The sequence below is a fragment of the Pogoniulus pusillus genome, chromosome 11, assembly GCF_015220805.1.
Source record: "Pogoniulus pusillus isolate bPogPus1 chromosome 11, bPogPus1.pri, whole genome shotgun sequence".
In the NCBI taxonomy this organism is placed as follows: domain Eukaryota; kingdom Metazoa; phylum Chordata; class Aves; order Piciformes; family Lybiidae; genus Pogoniulus; species Pogoniulus pusillus.
In genome coordinates, this window is record NC_087274.1 from 23,049,914 (window position 1) to 23,069,421 (window position 19,508).

Here is a 19,508-nt window from a genome sequence, read left to right on the forward strand (position 1 = left end):
CTCTCACAGTCAAACTTGAGCTAAGAATCTCTTCCGGCAGACAACAAAAGTAGTAAACTGGTGAAACGTGAGGAGAGAGCTCATCCTTCTTTGTCCATCCAAATTCAACTCCTTTGTAAATATATGGTACCATCCTCCCTGACATCTTTATTTTTGTCTGACCAGTGCTGCTATTCCTTTATTCCCAGGCTTACTTATCCTGTTCAACTCTTCTGAAGGCTTTGATTCCATTTATCCATTATTGAAGGACATATGACTTTCCTGCCCCAACCCTCCAAACCAATTCGTTTTAAGAAAAGCTTTCTCTGACCTTTACTTTGTGGCTTCTAGAGATGTCTCTTCTCTTCCTTTGAAGGCTAGTCTGTTACAAGTGTCTTAAATGTGAAGAGGCAGATTCAAGTGTTTAGAATATATGTCACCCCTTATGTAGTAAGTTGGGGGTTTTTTGTCTGATTTTTTTTTTTTTGAAGCATGCATACAGTTTTAAAGGTGAGATGTCATAAAAGTTCCTATTGCCCTCTTATGTGCTTGGGATATTTTTAATAGGAAATACTTTTCCTTTGCTCTTCACTCTTGCTCTTTTCAATTATCATCTCCTCTTCCCTTCTGTTGTGGTAGGCCTGATAGGCTTATATATGTCCTGCCTTGCCCAGGCATGTTTTTCTGCTCTCCCTCCTTCTGTTTTGGGGAGAAGCAGCCGTGGGAAAGAGGACAAAGAATGTGGAGCCATTGAGTCTAAGGGCTCAAGATCAGAGATTGTCTGCCTTCTTTCCCAGCACTCTGTGAAGCCTGGGAAGAATCAGAAGCCTCAGCAGCTGACAAGTAACAGAATTCCCTGAAAGCATTTGGGTACTGTCTGAAGCTGTAGCCAGCCCTGCAAGTCAGCAAATAATATTTTTTGAGTAAATGCTTAAAGGCTCTTGCAATTCACCTCTGCCTTCTGCCATAAGCAGAAATAGCTCCTTGGGTCCATCTAGTGGCCAGGCGATATTTGACAGCAAAAACCTTCTCTTGCAGTTCAACTGAGGTCACTTAATGTTTATATATTTTTACAAGTTATTTCTAGATCTAGTTATTCCATGACCGTGCAAAGAAGTGTTTATTATTAAAATCAATGGTCGGGGGTGGCAAGAGTTCTGAATGTCAAAATTAACAATATTAATTTTGGAAAACATATCATCTCACATTAATTCATTACCCCTTCATTACAGCTTCCTCCCAATTAGTGTCACTACAAAAGTGTAAATCCTCATATTTTTTACAAGAACTCTTTTGAGTTAAAGCTATTTTTCTTTCAAGATATGAGTGAGAATTTATTTCAGCACAGAACCAAGAACTCTTGTGGCAATGAGACAAGTGCATAAAGTACACTGGAAATGGAAGCAGCTTATGCCTCATGGCTACATGCTGTATACAGAATATGAAAGGGTGTTTGTAACTTCCTTCAGAGTAGATCAAAAGCATCCATCAGTTTAGCATTTTCCAGAATCACTCAGATTCCCAACATGTCCTATTTGCAATTATATATTTTGCTTGTATCTCTTGTGGACCAGCTGAGACTGTGTATTTGCTAGAGATTATAGATCAGCTTTTTATTGGTGCCCCCAGACAGACACAAGGGCGTTTATTCATCCCTTTTCTGTACAGAACTCATTAAGTAATGCATGTAAAACCAGCTATGAGTCTTTGTATTTCCAAATGAGTTTCAGTCCATTAAAGCTGTGCTGTGAGATTTCAACTCCTGAAGTTTTAAGAACAACACCTGATCCATTAGCCATGTAATGTTCAAATATTGCAGTTTTGTGTTTGAGAAGGAGAACATCTTGCAGGAATGGATTATAGCTGAGAGTGTCTGACATGGTAACGTTTGCTGTACTGTATTCTAGTATAGTCTGATCTTGTCTCATTTGCTGTTGATAAATTCACATCATGCTTTGTTCATTTCCTACTCCCCCTTGTTGTGGAAATTAATAATCTGTTATGAATTATGAATATTAATGTCACTATGTATATTATTTTTATTAATAATATATTTTAAATAAGAAAAAAATCCTTGAGATTCGTTGGATTTTCTGTCAACAGAAAGTAGTTGCAGCATTACTGACTTATGCTTGCATCCATTCGCAGGAATCTCGGTGGCCTTACTTATTTGGAGCAATCATTGTGCCTTCATTGATACAAGTTGTGATCCTGCCTTTTCTTCCTGAAAGTCCTCGTTACCTCCTACTTGAAAAGCATGACACAAGCAGAGCAGAAAAAGGTATGATGTGTTACTTCCTTGTAGCAAAGAGCGTTCGTTTAATGTAGGGGTGGAGGCTGGAAAGTAATTCTGCTATCACAGTGAAGCAGAATTTTATTCCATGGCAGCTATTTTTTCTTCACATCTTTTGTTTGTTTGGATGTGTATAGATATAACTGCTGCTCAGAATTTTTTATGAAGTAATTTTTTTCAGCAAACTAACCTATGTAGCATCATCCATGGTGATACAGACCCAACCAAATCATCCTGTTGTGCATCAGCCACTATATGCAGGGTTCATTTGGGACTGCAGGGTGGTTTCAATCTTCATGACTCTCCCTTTTCTACAGTATTTGCAGCTTGGCTAACAGAAACACCAGTTTTGTTGCTTGTTTTGTTTTGTTTTCAGTAGTCACTGTGCTTGATCCTCTGCTGCTGTAACTCAATAACCTTTGTAGATCTAATAAAAGCCTCGTACACTTATTTAGCTGAAAATTTCCAATGCTTCCATATAGCTTGCTTCAGTTTCACAGATACAGGCCAAAATGTTTTGTTCTTGATTAATTTCTGTGTATAGAAGAATTCACTTGTCTGATCACAGCTGCCCTACTAAATTAGTGCAATCAGTTTTAGGTTCCAGTATATCATCATGTTATGACTGAGAAAACATTGACATTTTGGTTTTGCTTATTATAGGGACACATTAAAAATAGGAGTGTATGAAGAAGGAAGATGTCTGTTTATAACACCAAAATGTTTGCAGATCATAAGTGACCCTTAAAAATTGCTCCCAAATCTTCATTTGAATATAATTCTTAACATTTTTCAGTAACCAAGTAGTTGCTTGCAAAATTACTTGAAAAGTGTGAGTCACCCCCTCGAAACATAAGTTTAATCATATTTTAGGATTGAATTAATGTATCTCACTCTATTCCTGGAGAGAAAATGTCCTGTAGGGATAGGATAAGGGGCAATGGTTTCAAAGAAGAAAAGAGTAGATTTAGATTGGATGATAAGAACAAGTTTTGCACCATGAAGATAGTGGAACACAGGAATAGGTTGCCCAGGGAGGTAGTTGAGGCCCCAACCCTGGAGATGTTTAAGGTGAGGCTTCACAGGGCTCTGGGCTCTGATCTCATTGAAAATGCCCCTGCCTAGCACAGAGGGAGTTGGACTACATCACCTTTGATGGTTCCTTCCAACTCAGACCAGACTGTGATTCTATGATTCTATCCTGTTTCTTCTCCTATTAAAGGAGATGAGCACTCTGAAATAGGAGGAGCACACTGATGAAGAGACTCCCATATTGTCTGATTTTGGTGTTGAAAGAAGAATTCTGTAAACGTTGGAGCCTCAAAGCATTTAGAGACAACATTCAGCGTTTAAAAAACAAAAAAAGGGGGGAAAAAGGCACAAAAGCAACAAGGCTTTGAGGAGAGTTCTTTAGCTTTAAAGAGTCAGCAGAGGTTTGGTGAGGCAGAGAACAGCTTTCCCAGGACCATGAAGGAAAGGTCTTGCCTGCCAACTGTGGTCAGAACCCCCAGCTGAGACACAGTGATAAGCAGCCTGGGACGGGCTGTTGGTTAGGAACTTCAGCAGCACCATAGCTGAGCTGGGAGAAATACTTTTGTGTTCCAAGTTGAAACGGACTCACTTCTACCTGAGAAAATTGTAGATATATTTCCAGAGCTATATGGCCATCAAAGAATCCACATCTGCAATGCTGTTGCATAATGTCACACTTGTTCTAGGGATCTATTGAAAATCCTGCTACAGCACCTGGAAACATCAGCACTGATGGTGAAGCTGGGCCTCTCATAGGTGGAGTTTTAAAACTGTAAAATAACACCACCTGCCTCAAAACTCACAGCATTTACTGTGGCTGGTAATGGGCCAGCTGCAGTCTCGGATGTTTTCAGTTTGTGTTCTGAGAATGTTTTGAAAACTAACCCAGAAACACAGGAGGTGTATTTTAGAGCAGAAGGCACCAGGAGAGACAAGTTACCTACACCTTATTTGGTAGCTGAAGGGAAATGAGCTTTAGCAACTGGCTAGCTGATTATGAGAAGGTGGCTTTTGTGAGCCACCACAAACACTATACTTTGAGAAAGAGAGAAGGGACTGCTACAAAAAGCTTTTCAAAGTAACTGCATATCAATAGAAGCTTTTGGACCTGATTAATTATAAAAATGAGTTTAAAAAAATCAATACTGAGCTAAGTTGTAATGAGTGAAGCTTATTTTGAGTGTAGTTTGCAGAGCTTTTGAAGCAGGTGGTTACCAGTCATTTCAGAGAGAGGTTTGTAAAGGGCTGTAGAACAGTGAAGTCTCCCCCTGAAGCTCCCTCTCATTCTTTGCCTGTCAAGCAGCCACATCCCCAGCACTGACCACCTTGGTGCACAAGCAAGGCAACCTGCAAGATATCAGATGCAATATAGGCAAGGATGATCCCTAGACTTCATTTTGAAGTTACTAAAATCCACTTGTAAGGCATCATAAATAGCACCATCCCACACTTTTGTGTTATAACATGCCTGTGTGTCTGGTAGGACACAAATCAATTTTCTTCCTGCTTTGTAATTGCTCTTCTCCTAAGGCAGATTTGCAAGTGACAGTATTCTTGGTTCTCTGCCATGTGGGGAAGGAGTTTGGCTGATTGATGGAATGACCTGTGATATCTGACCAGTGTGGGGATTTGGAGACCTCCTCTCCACCCCAGGGCATGTGGAGAAGGCATGAGCCAGCTTTTGGGTATCTTGAGTAATGCAGTGGAATAATGAAAGTAGGTGGGGAGAGTAATTCACAAAAGAGAAGAATGAATAACTATGAATCAACAACCATGAAAAACTGTCTGGATGTTAGCATTGTTTACAGAAGTGGTGGGAGGGAAAGCTTTTTTGGGAGACTGGAAAAGCTTGTGGAGTATTAAAAACCCTACTGCTTTAAACCATGTAATGACCATGCAGTGTTCTCCATTTTAATGATGACTACACTTAATGATTTTGAATTATTTGCCTCTTAGGTTAAATTTGCATATTAATATCAGAAATGTTCAAGACTTTCTTCTGACTAAATCCTTTTTCTTTCCTCTAATGGATCAGGGCTACTCATGCAAATATGCATTTCACTGTGGATTATATCTTACTGGAGAAATATAGAGCTGTTATTAGTAAAAGGTTTGCTGTACTTAAGGCAGATGACTGCATTAGTCTTTATAAAGTACTCTCAGCTGGATGTGTATGTCAAAACCTCCAATATGGAGACACCAACGTTCATTTTCCTAATTGTTTTAGAGCAATACAAATCTGTTGAGATAGTATAGGTCATTGAATTTCCACAAAGTTTGCTCCTGCTATTCTTCTGGCCTCAGGAGATACCTAGACTGCAGCTAGCAAGATCCAAGCTGCCTCATTGGTTTTTTTTCTGGCTGAGATGTAAAAGAGCAGGCTGCCTTTAAGAGGCAAGCAGGAGATCGAAAGAGGCGGTAAGAAGCAAAATGTGTTCTGTAAGCCTTCCAGGCTCCATAACTAACATTCCACTCTTAGTAACAACTGAAGAGCAAGTAATGGCTAACATTAAACTGGTGTGATCCTTTGTTATAATGACCACCAGATAGTGGAAGAGAAGGACTTTGGAAGGAGATTGTTATTCAGTTGCTAGAGATCAGTGGGAATGAAGAGTAACAGGGACAGAAACGGGGAAAAAAAGAAACACCTGCTGCTATGATTACATCAGGCAGTTTAACACCCAAGATCTAGAACAGTAAGACAAGAATTTGACATTAGTGTTTTACTGTTGCATGCCAAGTGAGCCCTCAGTCTGTGATGGTGACAGTGATCCAATATAAATAGAACCACATAAAACAATACATTTTTATGACTAACAACATTAGTTACAAACTATTCCAGTTGAAGACCTGATCTGTCTCGTTAGAATAGGGAAAGAAGAAGAAAGAAACCTGCATTTTCAGTGCAGCTACAGCAGCAGATCATGTAAATCAATAATGGAATTCAGCTGGCATCACAGCTTGCCAGAGAACAAGAATATTGTTATGTCTTAAGGGTCAAATAACTTAGATAAAATGTCACAGTAACATCTGTGACTGATGTACAAAATCTGTTCATCTAGTACGTTTAGTCATACATTAAAATTCCTGTGGTTATGGAAGAAGTATTCTGATAGATATGAGGAGAAGCATAGATTTAAATTCTTAGTAATATGGACCTTTTGCTTGCAGTTATATTTACTGGGTTGGAATAACAAATTTGAGACTTATTCTTAAACTTTACTATGCTATATGCTAGTAGTTCAGATTTTGATAGATTTAAATAGCTCTCTTCAGCAGAGTACATCTAAATGATTCTTCTGGCTATTCAGTACTCTAATAAAATAAGGGATATATGAAAATACTTTCATTTTTACAAATACTTTTGTGTTGACATGAAGTTACTGCAGGGCAATCACTATGTATTCAATTCAAAGCAGTGGACTTGGGTAAACCTTTTGCAAATGCTGAGGCAAACAACACAGCCTCCTCTATGTCTTCCACCATTCAGAGCAGCAACCAATGTCAATAAGAGATGCTGAGGACAGACTGAAAGAATTGAGGCTGTTCAGTCTGGAGAAGAGAAGGCTCCAAGGTGACCTCATTGTGGCCTTCCAGTATCTGAAGGGGACCTGCAAAAAAGCTGGGGAGGGACTTTTTAGACTATCAGGTAGTGACAGGACTATGAGGAATGGAGCAAAGCCAGAGGCGGGTAGATCACACATGGCTATGAGGAGGAAGCTCTTCACTGTGAGAGTGATGAGAGCCTGAAATAGGTTGCCCAGGGAGGTGGTTGAGGCCCCATCCCTGGAGGTGTTTATGGTCAGGCTAGATGAGGTTCTGGCCAACCCGATCTAGGCTAGGGTGTCTCTGCCCATGGCAGGGGGGTTGGAACTAGATGATCCTTATGGTCCCTTCCAACCCTGAATGATTCTGTGATTCTATGCCTGACTGGGTCCATTCAGCCCAGTGTTCTGTCTCCCACAGTGGCCAGAGAAGATACTGTTTAAGCAGAGCTTAGATGAAGCTTTGTTTTAAAGACACTGTTTACCATACAGTGAAAGGGAACATAACCCTGAGAAACAGATGACAATATTTATCCAGCTTCTTATTTTCTTTAGTTGTTAAAGACTAACCCAGATTACTAGCTGTGACCACTTCTCTCTTTTTTCTGCTTCCTCTTGCTTGGGGCTGACTCTGCTCTGCACACCACACAATTTGATCCTTTAAAATGTCTTCCCAAAGTTTACATGCCAATTCAGTCTTTTTGATAACAAGTGCTTTCTTTGCACAGTCTTGGACACACAACTGTGGCAAAAGACTTAGTAATTCCTCATGTCGTTGAGTACTTGAGTGTCCATCTTCAGTTAATTTAAAGGCTTGATTGGTTTTAAAGACAGTCCTGGCTGATTTTGTTAAGACCTTTGAACCACTTTCAAATATTTGACCTTAACTGAAATGAATAAAAACTAGTGGTGTAAATGCAGGGGTTTCCTGACTCCTTTCCTCTTGACTGGAACTGTCCACTAATTTTTCTATTTGTAAAGGCAGTGTCCTGACATTTGGAAACTGAGAGTGTAGAACTTCTGATCCTTTGGTGATTTTAAAGCATGACATGAAAATCAGAGTTCTCTGTTGAGGGAAGCAGCCAGTTGAGGAGAGAAATGAGTCACTGAAGCAGGGCAAGGAATGACTGCTGTGCTTCTCATTGCAAATAATGCAGGGGGTTAAAATGTAAAATGAAGAGTATTGAACATCACACATTAAAAGACTTTCGAAAAAGACTTTTGAATTTTCTTAGCCCCTGCTAATGCAGAATTTGTTTCTGCATTATTTATGTATAAAATTGTGATCTGTACTGATCTGTACTGAAAAACTGATAATGGAAGAAAACTGTTTTTCCAAGAAGACTGAGTGCTGGCTACTCAAAACTATGCATGTATAGCACAGCATTTTCTTAGCATTCCTTGACTTGTTAGTTATTTTAAGTATCCATCAAAGTTTCCTAGTAGCATTTACATCTCTGGTTCTGATACCAGGCAGGGAAGAAAAAGGAAACTGGTGTCTGTGTTCTTCTTGCCTTGTACTTGCAGTTTTCACTTCCTGGTCCCTCCAGAAACATAGCAAGCTCCCTTGTACAGAAAAGACAGATTGCCTTCCTTTTACTTGACTGCACCTATATTTCTGACTTGTGTGCCCTACAGTAAGGCAGAGGATTCTAAGGACAGGAAAAATACAGAAAATTGTGCAGTGACCTAATTTACACTCATAAACCAGATGCTTAAAAATCTGAGTCTTTTGTAAGAAGGGCATGGTGGTATGTGTCTGGTTGTTCTCATCTTTTTCTGAATTTTTCTTTGTCAATTCTCTAATAAGACTGAGGAAAGTGTCATTTAAGTGTGGCACCTTGACTTTAACAGGCCACAGCACACATTTTTCTAGTTTTACATTTTTTTATCCATGTTCCTTTTAAGAAGTGCTTAGCATGTCATTGGATAATAAAAGGACAGTGGCACAAGGACAAAACTCAGAAGCTCAAATTCTGGGATCCGAGGTCCAGATTTGTTAACTCATTTCTGATTGGAAGACCCATGTGAAAAGATGAATCTAATGCTGTTTCTGTGAGGTTTAAAAGTTCTGACCTCTCCTCTCCCAAGAGAGAAACTGGATATATCAGAATGAATGAATGTAAAGGATTGACTCAACACCCAGAGGTGGTCAATGTTCATTCCTTAACAAAATCATCCTTCTTGTTAAGCAGAGTCATACAGAACCCATTAAAATGCAACAAAAGTGCTAAATGCCTCTGAAAATCTTGTCCCAGAGCTCCAGTTAGTTCCCTGAGCTGCCAGACTGGGAGTCAGCCAGAGGGTGCAGCATTGCACATTCATCAAAGGGGAGGAGAAGGATCCTCCAGGGAGGTCACTGCTTCATTCATGTGACCTATCCCTCACAACATCGAAATGCCACTATTTGGCCTATCCATCTACTGGGTAAAGTTAAAAATTTATAACTTCAAAACTTAAATGGTCCAGTCGTTTTAAGCAGAACTACCCAGTGTCTCTGGCTTCCTTGAGCATCCAAGTTCAGTTATGATCCAAAAGAACGTATACTTACTGAAAAATGTGCCATTTATTCACAGGTAGGTGCCATGCAAAGCTGTGGATAGGAGGAAAACTGATTTGGCTCTTAGGAGAACTGAATCAGCTTAATCACTTAATAAAAATAACACTTTCAAGTGACCTGCTGTGTAAAGGAATGTTTTTAGAGTTAACAGCCTCCTGAGGTGGCAAAGCCTTGTTACAGGGGTATGTGTAATGTGATTCTTCCTCTGCAGTCATGCTAAGACAATGAGCATTTTAAACACCTCTTTAAAAGCCAACCCCTGGGGTATGTTTATAAGATTGTGGTGAAAGTATCATCAGCATGTAGAGTGCTGTAAAACAGGGTTAGTGGAGATATGCCAGGAGGTACCTGTTTGTAGTAGCTCTTGGAGGAGGTGTGAGATGGAAAGCTTTTATTATTCACAGTGGAAAACTATCTCAGTCATCAATATGCCATTGTATAATACTAAATCATGTCTTTTTCTGGGGAGATGAGTTGTTTATTTATCTACACTTGCCAGGCAAATTCACTCCCATGTCTGCAACATTTACAAATACAAAGTCTTGAACTGCTTTGGGTAACTCTTTCTAGTATTAATCATCTTGACAAGGTGAACTCTCATCTAGGTGCAGTTAAAGTGAGATTATATGAAGACTAGTAGCTATTCTCTTCAAATGTCTGCCTTTTCCTGATTTACCAGACTTAGATAAGTTTTTGCATCCTATTACTTCTCTCTCCAATCTATCTCCAGCAATGAAATCTGCTATACTGTTAGGTTGAAAAAGTAGCCAAGTCAAACACTATTCAGAACTGCTTTGCTATTCAACCACTTTTTCAGATTACACAGGATTTTGACTGTGCACTGGACCTCAGGCTGTATTATATAGTAAATAAAATAAGGAGACATCTGGTAGGGTGCCACATAAATTATATTCTAGCTGCAGTTTCTAAGACCAATTGCAGGAAGAAGCCTGTAAAGCCATACTTAGAACAGAACAATGTTGTTGGAAGAAGAATAATTAAGTTGCAGCCCGTGTATGCCTCCCATTTGTGTCACACATCTCCATTTCTATGATACAAGTCTGTTATAAATGCACTTAGTGCCAAGTGTCTGGCCTCAAGTGCATGTCTTCTCTTTGTAGCATTTCAGACCTTCCTTGGGAAAGATGATGTGTCTCATGAAGTAGAAGAGGTTTTGGCAGAGTCTCGAGTCCAAAGGAATACCAAGCTGGTGTCGGTACTCCAGCTCCTGCGGACCCGCGCTGTGCGATGGCAGGTCATCACGGTGGTCGTCACCATGGGCTGCTACCAGCTCTGCGGCCTAAATGCTGTAAGTGTCCTTCTTCAGGCTGCGGCATCTCCCAGGGTACTGCTTGCTTTCTTTTTGATGCAAGGTTTATGCTATATCATTCACCAACTTCTATGACTTTCCATTTTTTGCTATTTCATATCACCGAATCACAAAATGTTAGGGGCTGGAAGGGACCTCGAAAGGTCATCCAGTCCAACTCCCCTGCCAGAGCAGGATCACCTGTAGCAGATCACACAGGAACATGTCCAGGCAGGTTTTGAACATCTCCAGAGAGAGAGACTTCACAACCGCCCTGGGCAGCCTGTTCCAGTGTTCTGTCACCCTCACAGTGAAAAAATTCATTCTCATGTTTACATGAAACTTCCTATGCCTCAGCTTCCACCTATTGCCCCTTGTCCTGTCATCAGGTGTCACCGAGCAGAGCCTGGCTCCAGGCTTCTAGCACTCACCCTTTACATATTTATACACACTAATGAGGTCACCTCTCAGTCTCCTCCAAGCAGCACAGCACCATCTCCCTCGGTCTCTCCTCATAGCAGAGATGTTCCATTCCCTTAATCATCTTTGTGGCTCTGTTCTGAAATCTCTCAAGCAGTTCTATGTCCCTCTTGAATTGGGAGGCCCAGAACTGGACACAGTACTCCAGATGCAGCCTCGCCAGGGCAGAGTAGAGGGGCAAGAGAATCTCTCTTGACCTACTAGCTACACTCCTTCTAATACACCCCAGAATGGCAATGGCCTTCCTGGCCACAAGAGCACATTAGTGGTACTAGTAATGTTTTGTTATATCAGCATGTGGGAAGGTCTGTGGAGAGCTGTGTCATTTGAGGGGGTTAAAAAAGATGAGTTAAAAAAGAAAATAAAAAGGAGATTCTTTATTTCTGATGTTAAGTAGATCTAGTCTTTTCAGTAAAGATGTCTGCTTGGATTAAATCAGGTCTATACTTTCAGAAGTCAACAAAAATTCATGGAAGTGATTTTAAGGGGTTGCACTGTTTGATTTCTGCTGTTGTTTCATACAGTTTGAAGAATAAGCTGTGCTTCAATGTGCCTTTCTTGGAAAGTGGAATAGAAGAGGGAAAAAGACACAAACCAGTCAATGGCAAGAAGTCCTCTTGACTATTAATGCCTCTGAGGGTAAAGGATGTCACCCTCCTTTTCCATCTGCTGAGCCTATTGCATCAGCCGGGAGAGGGTCACAGGACAATTTAGGTTGGAAGATGTCATCCAAAACAAGCCTTTTCCAAAAGCAGGACTGACTTCAGGGTTGACTCAGGCTACTAAGGGCTTTGTGCAGTTGAGTCTTAAATATGTTCCAGGGACGAAGAGTTCACAGCCTCCCAGGGCAACCTCTGCCAGCTGTTCTCATCATTTGCAGTGTGAAAAAGTGTTTTCTTTATATCCATCCAGAACTTTTCTTGGTGCAGCTTGTGACATCTCCTTAGATGCTTTGGGTTGCACAATAAGAATGTTCTCATGAAGCACCTCAAAGCAAAAGAGAGGTTTTTCTTTCATAATTAAAGGAGTTATTTGCTCATATGTGTGAAAGGCAATGTTATCACTACTGGGAAGAGCTCTCATGGTGGCTTTCTGCACTACAAGGAAATAAAGCTAGGAGATTCCTCCCCCCTCGCCCCAGGCTAAATCAGTAAGTGTAAATCACAGAATCACACAGAAACATTATGGTTGGAAAAGACCTCCAGGATCATCAAGTCCAACCATTATCCCTACTCTACAAAGTTCACCCTCAAGTGATATTCTCAAGCATCACATCCAAATGACTTTTAAACGCATCCAGGGTTGGTGACTCAGCCACCTCCTTGGGCAGCTTATTCCAATGCTTGAATGCTCAGCTCAGGTATCTCTGTAGCTTTAACACTTGTAATGCCAAAGTAATTTGTCCAGGAGTATTTGAAAGATTAACACAGTTATAACTCTGCTATCTGAAAGTTTTCAACAAAATGCTAGGAGGGAACTAGAAGATTTTTTTCGTACTGTGGTGTGAACTATAAAAAACATTTGTATAGGTGGTGTTTTCTTCTACTGGTAGCACTTCATTGCTAATGACAGCCTATTTTGTTCCTTATTGTGGATACTTTTCAAAGACAAAAATTGGAATTATCTTGTCATCCAGTCTTTCTACAATTTATACACACATAAGTGAAATAAAAAGACACCTGCAGTAAGAAACAGACTGTTCAAATAATGAAGTATATTGCCTGAAAAAAAAAAGAAAGGCCACAACTAATTTTTTAGGGGAAAGAGAAGAGTTTTATGGCTTTGAGGATATTGACAGAAATAGTCCAATATTCCATGACCACACTGTTGTAGATTGACTGGGTGCCTGGGGTGACAGTGAGGCACACCTAGATCCAAACAGATGCCAGAGTTGCTTTAAAGCACCATTGGAAGGCCAGTTTCTGTGCAGAAAGACTGTCAGAAAACCCTCTGTGTTCAGTTGGCTCTTTCAAGCCTTACCTCTTTTTTTATTATTATGACTTTGTTTCCCTTCTCATTCAATGCCACAAAACATGAAAAGACTTTGTTCCTCTTCTCATACAATGCCACCAAACACTAAAAACAAAAAAGGGGAAAAAAGATTCACACACAATTTTTGTTGTGAAACTGATTATTTAAATAGTTAATAGTAAAATTAAACAAATCATTAGAGAGGCCAAGAAAAAGAGCTGGCTCACTTGACTCAGAGTCTAGCTTTTAATTCCTTCTCTTTTTTGCTTGGCTTTCCTATTTGATGTTGCTCAAGTCACCTGAAGCACACAGGTACAGGTGTGACAGATACTGCTGAACCTGGGTCTTGGTTTGCCTTATTACATCTGAACTAACCTGCTGGGCATGAGTCAGTGCCAGCGAAGTTTAACTGGCTACAAATGCTTCCTTCTAACTTAAAGCTTCCATCATCTGCTTTGTCTGTAGTGCCCTCTTAGTCAGTCTGGCCTTGTCCACAGTTACCATCTGGGCAGGGCATATGGGAAAGTTGGACTTCTTTCAGGGGAGAGTCTCAGGTCACTCTTGGGGGAAATCACCAGCTGGCAGACTTCTGTAATCATCCTGCTGGTATCTGAGAACACTTGCCTCCTTTTAAAGCTTTTACTTTACAAGGAAAATTTGTTTTGGTTACAAACAGCATATTTGTTGGTTTCTGCAAGGAAAAGAAATTGTGGTGGAGCCCCTGATCATTTTACTGTATTCACCCACGGCAAAATACCAGACAGACTGACCTAAGCTGACACCAGTAAATAAATCTCTGTTAGTCTCTTTTCATTTGATATAATTTATCCATTATACATATAATCTATAGTAATTTTCTTTATCTTCCATAATTTTTAGTCTCAGTTCCAAAAAAGACACAAAGCTGAAGTGAAGTGCTCACTGGTGGACTTCATCCTTTGCAGCCTTGCTGTGAAAGCTGCATATTGCTTTAAAAAAAATCATTCCCAAAGTGGGATCACTAGGCTCTCTGGGGTCTGTCCTTAAGGCAGAGAAGGCTGTACTTCAAATGGCAAGAAATTATGCTGCAGCAGTGCATTCTTTCCAAATAGGAAGTTTCTGCAGTGCCTCTCCAGCACCTCTTTCCTTGTTCTCTCTTCCATTGTTATATGCCATTGACATGTCCCATAAAGTCACCCCAACCAGTGTGTCTAGTTACATGAAGCCTACTTATATTCTTTTGTTCAAGCTTAAAGTGAGTTTCTTTGATTTACTCCTCAAGTGAATTAAGCTAAGTCAAGTTTATATGTCTGCCTAGGTCAGCAAGCCAAAGTACAGCAGTGTTCTGGCCAATCCACCTGAAATTTTCACCTTCCCTTCATTTGTTGTCTTGCCCAGCCCGTGGTCATTTGTGAATGTTCAGTATATGTTGCAGTTGAAGCCATAATGACTAATATCTCATTTTCATCTCTCTGATACAGATCTGGTACTACACAAACAACATCTTTAGTGAAGCTGGGATCAATCGTGAAACAATCCCCTACGTTACCCTAAGTACTGGTGCTGTTGAGACTGTGGCTGCTGTTTTTTCTGTAAGTATGGTTACAAAAATCCATTAGCATGCTGGGTATTTAAATTACTGATTTGATTTCCTTATGCAGGTAAAAATATAAACAGAATAATATACTGAGGATTAAGTCTAATGGTTGTGGAAGCAATTGAAAATACTGTTTCTAGGTTTAATCCTCAGCCCAGTTCATGGCTGGCTATGTTATTTAAGAAGATATTCCCTAGTTTCAGTTGCATCAAAGCAACATGCTTTGCGTCAGTGAAGAGAAAGAAGGCAAAACAGCAAGGCCCAAAGTATATTTAGTAACAGCTCATAAATGATTTCACCTGGTAGAACAACTTTACCCGGTAGCAGCTCGTTCACATCTCAACATCATCTTGTGTGCCTGCTGGGAAGCAGGCAGCGTTGTTGGAGAAGGCTGGTAGTACAGCTAAATGTGATCCATGTCCATCACAGAAACAGACGTCTGTCTTGCTGGGCACATTCTAATGGCACATTTTCCACAGCAGCTTGCTAAGAGTGAGGGAAAAGTCTTCAGCCATTTGAAAACGTGGGTGTAAATGTTTATAACCCAGCCTGGTGCAAAGTAAGCATGCTAGAACAGGGGTGTGCATGTTGTGCTAAATTCTGCTCTTTCATTCACTAAGGGCAAGCAGGCAATCTTTTATAACACAAGAGCTCCCAGGCAGGTCGTGCACATTGGCTATGCTTTGAACATAGAGGAAAATGTTACTAAAAAGGAATACCCTTACACTTTGAGTTTTTCTTGGAGGTTTCTTTCAACCTGGTTGATTCTGTGATTCTATGAAAATATGAAGGTCGACAGACTGAGACAGTTGAGGCTGTTCAGTCTGGAGAGGAGAAGGCTCCAAGGAGACCTTATTGTGGCTTTCCAGTACCTGAAAGGGGCTACAAGAAAGCTGATGAGGGGCTTTATATGATGTCAAGTAGTGACAGGACTAGGGGGAATGGAACAAAACTAGAAGTGTGTAGATTCAGATTGGATGTTCTTCACCATGAGGATGGTAAGATGCTGAAACAGGTTGCCTGGGGAGGTGGTGGAAGCATCATCCCTGGAAGCTTTTAAGGCCAGGCTGGATGTGACTCTGAGCAACCTGATCTACTGTGAGGTGTCGCTGCCTATGGCAGGGGGGCTGGAGATAGATGATCCTTGAGATCCCTTCCAGCCCTGGCAATTCTATAATTCTATGAAAAAAACACACACTAAATGACCAAACTAAACCTGAAAGTTTTAGTAAGGGAATATGCAATTAATTGCTAAAGGCAATACCTTTCTGTTTGCACTGCAATACATAACAGTGGGAGAAGAATTTGGAATGGAAAAATGCAAAAAAGCAAATATTTTTTACTTTGTTGCAGTTTTTCCTTACCTTCACATATTCTATACTAACTATATTTGCACAATACTGGACACATCAGGCAAGCATTTCTAAATGTCAGAAGAATGATTTTGACCAAAAATGAGATAATAATTCCTTTCCAATGGCAGAGCAACTGCTTGTGACCTATGAAATGTTAAACTAAATCCAGCTCTCAAGTATATTTTCTTATAGTCTAGGACATAAGGACTCTCAAAGGTCACAAAGATCTTTTTCTGATCTTTGTGAATTTCCACAAATCTATTTTGGAGTAATAAATATTTTAATCTATTTTGGGTTTTGTTTTTGTTGCTTTTGTTTGTTTTGGTTTTTTTTGGGGGGGAGGTTGGCTTTTGTTTTTTTGTTTGTTTGTTTGTTTAATTAAATGGACATTCTTTTTGATAGATGGAAATAGTAAAGTATAGAAACCCTCTACCTCCTACAATTTCTTTGTGATACTGCAGGCATGCTTCTTTGTTGAAGATACATGTAAAAATAGTAATGGTAGTTCTTCCAATGATTTAAGTGAAGTCTCTACCTCTTTTTGTAGAAACAGGTGACTATTACATGGAGATGATTCCATTATTTTAAAGCCACTCTATAAATGGAGTTTTTCACCTTTTCACTTCCTGCTCTTCTACCCGATTGTGTGTTTCATACATAATAAGATGGATGTATCTGTCCTTCTTCATGGTACCTGTGGTAACTTTTTTAATGCTCAAGAAGAGTGGTTTTACTACTTTTTATGCTTAAGCTACTTGCTGTGCCTCTGGAAATGCTGATGTATTGCTATTTAATCATAGACATCTTGTGGAAGGAGCTGACTGCTTTCTGAGCTTTCATCATAGAATTATCAGGGTTGGAAGAGACCTCAAGGATCATCTAGTTCCAGCCCCCCCCCCCCATGGGCAGGGACACTTTGCAGTAGATGAGGTTGAAGCTTGGAACAACTTTACTACCTACCTGCACAGCCTTTCCCTCAACCAAAGAAAAGCATCTCTGTAAACCATCCAAGAGACAAACTTCAGTCAGTTAACTTTTTTAAAGGCTTGGCAGTGGTAATGAGCATCTTTGTTACTTTCTCCAGCAGTAACTGAAGCAATTGATTATAGTTCACTAATCAGATGTTCACCTACAAAGTAACACTTGATTTCAGAATCAAACTTGGATTCTATCTCAAACTTGGTGCTAGGCCTCTAAATTCCAGCTTAAGCACTTAAACCAGTTTGTTTCTTTGCTTTACAACTGTACAAATCATACTGTAGATGAATGGATATACACAAAATTATGAATCAGAAACCCAATTCATAACACTCAGTCTTGTTTCTCTCCTTTTCCTGGATGCAAGACACTGCACATCATGTCATGAAATAGACCTGACAGTGATGTAAATGTGATTATCCATTTTAATCTTGCTATTTAAAATGGAGATAACACAGTTAGGTTGTCACATTAAGTTTGAATCTAGACATCCAGTCTTACTCAGACCCATATCCAAAATACATGAGAAAAAAAAGTGTGGCTACTCTTGATGTTTGTGTATAGATCAAACTTCTTTACAGAGCTGAGACATCCAGAAATGTAAGTGGTTTATTAGTATAATGTAGGATCAAGAAATATGCAGGGAATAGCATTCGATGACCTTCTATTTGGGCTGCAGAACTCCCTTGCACATTCATTTTAGCCTGAGAACCTTGTCTGATCTTTTTTCATGTGCTCTGTTTTCATTATGTCAGCCTTGATATCTGCAGCTGACTTGTGAAAAGACTGACATTTGCTTTTTAAACCTTATTTGCAAGTGTTTCCTGCCACAGAAAAGTTATGTGAGCTGTTAATTCAGTTTGCATAGTGGTTGCCTTATTATCACCAAACGTTTGTGTTGACAGAATTTTGGTTGCTATATTTTTTTCTATACATTTTAAGTCATTTCAGTTGCTTATGCCTGGCTACAGGCTTCTACAAATGCATATGTATGATCACACATAACCAAGTATCAGCCCACACGATTTGGCAGATAACTCAGTGTGCTATCACAGAAAACGGATGTAAGATTCCTTTTTTGACTGTAAATACTGAATTTCTTGTTGTTTCATTTACTCTACCATATACTAGATTTGGGCTTGTTATGGGTCTTCAGTAGGTAGCAATTGCCAGTGCATGACAGAGGAGCATTCAGAGCTAGAAATACTTGAAAGCTGGTGAATCATCTTCCACTCTTATGAGTCATAAGCATCTTCGTGGATTTTGCAAGTTGCCTAGTTTGGGATTATTCATTTTCATAAGTGGAAATGAAGTTATTGTCTGTTTATAACCTCAAACCCACCACTGTTTTAATCAGGGAACCTTGCTGCTATAGAAGACCTATTTGACCTTTCCTCTGAAGGATTTGCTGGGACTTCATATTTGTTCTGTAGTAGGAAATCCAGGAGTAAAACTAACCCAAAGAACTGCATTGATGCTTTGCTAGATTTTTTAAGTACTCAAATAAGGATGATCTGCTGACTTGTATTTTCAAAGAGGTTGAACTGTGAATGCAGTTAGGAAAGCATCATAGCTGTGGAACAGTTTAAAATCAGCTCTCGTGGGTTTAGGGGTATTTTTGCTGTTCAGATTTGCTAGGAGAACATACTGATCTGAGTTTCTCAGTGCTTTTTTTGTTCCTCAGTGCCACTTGTTGTTTTCCAGGGCTTAGTTATTGAACGGCTGGGACGCAGACCTCTTCTCATTGGAGGTTTTGGGTTGATGACTGTCTTCTTCGCAATCCTTACTGTCTCTCTGACTTTGCAGGTAACACTGTGGTCACTACATGCTTTTACTTTCTCTTCTGCCTATTTTAAACACCAGATGATCAATACCAGTTTGCCTCAGCATTCCTGCACAAGCCATTGCTTTTAATCAGTCTAGCACAAGAATTTTTTCTTGTTTATGAGCCTGTGGGTTTCAAATGCCACAGTTATCCATTTTACATTAAAAAGCCTGTCATGTTCAGTCTCCTTCACTCAAATATCCAGGCATTTGATGAACTATTCTGAAGAGAGTTTTACCCATAGTTGGATAAATAGTTTACCCATATTCTGTGGGTTTATCTTTGTTTCTATGCACTCCTTTTGAGATTTCTTTCTTATTTTATATGTTACCTTTTATATGTCTCACCCTTATTTTTAGGTTTAGATTTTTTCCCCAATAGTGAAAAAAAAATCCATTTTTGCTGTTTCTTTCTGGCTATATTTATGATATTTTTAATTGAAAATGTAAAGACTTAGCCTTTGCTGAACACTTGAATGTAAGTTCTCAAGTGCTTTAAACAGTCGCTTCCCCAGCACTTTCAAATGGTCAGAGGAAGATTATTAAACCAATCTAAATACTGACCCTGAGTAATTTTTCCATGGTTAGCTTCCATTTACACAACCA

The 19,508-nt window shown here is 39.7% G+C and overlaps 1 protein-coding gene across 4 annotated transcripts in view; it reads left to right on the top strand.

The window, feature by feature from the left end:
* Positions 1–19,508, top strand: part of SLC2A9 (solute carrier family 2 member 9) — an 80,769-nt gene that overhangs the window by 36,443 nt on the left and 24,818 nt on the right. For all 4 annotated transcript variants that reach the window (XM_064151446.1, XM_064151447.1, XM_064151448.1 and 1 more), the window contains 4 exons: positions 2,128–2,260; positions 10,531–10,718; positions 14,630–14,740; positions 18,783–18,884. In XM_064151446.1, the coding sequence (XP_064007516.1) occupies positions 2,128–2,260; positions 10,531–10,718; positions 14,630–14,740; positions 18,783–18,884 (534 nt within the window). The remainder of the gene's footprint in view (positions 1–2,127; positions 2,261–10,530; positions 10,719–14,629; positions 14,741–18,782; positions 18,885–19,508) is intronic.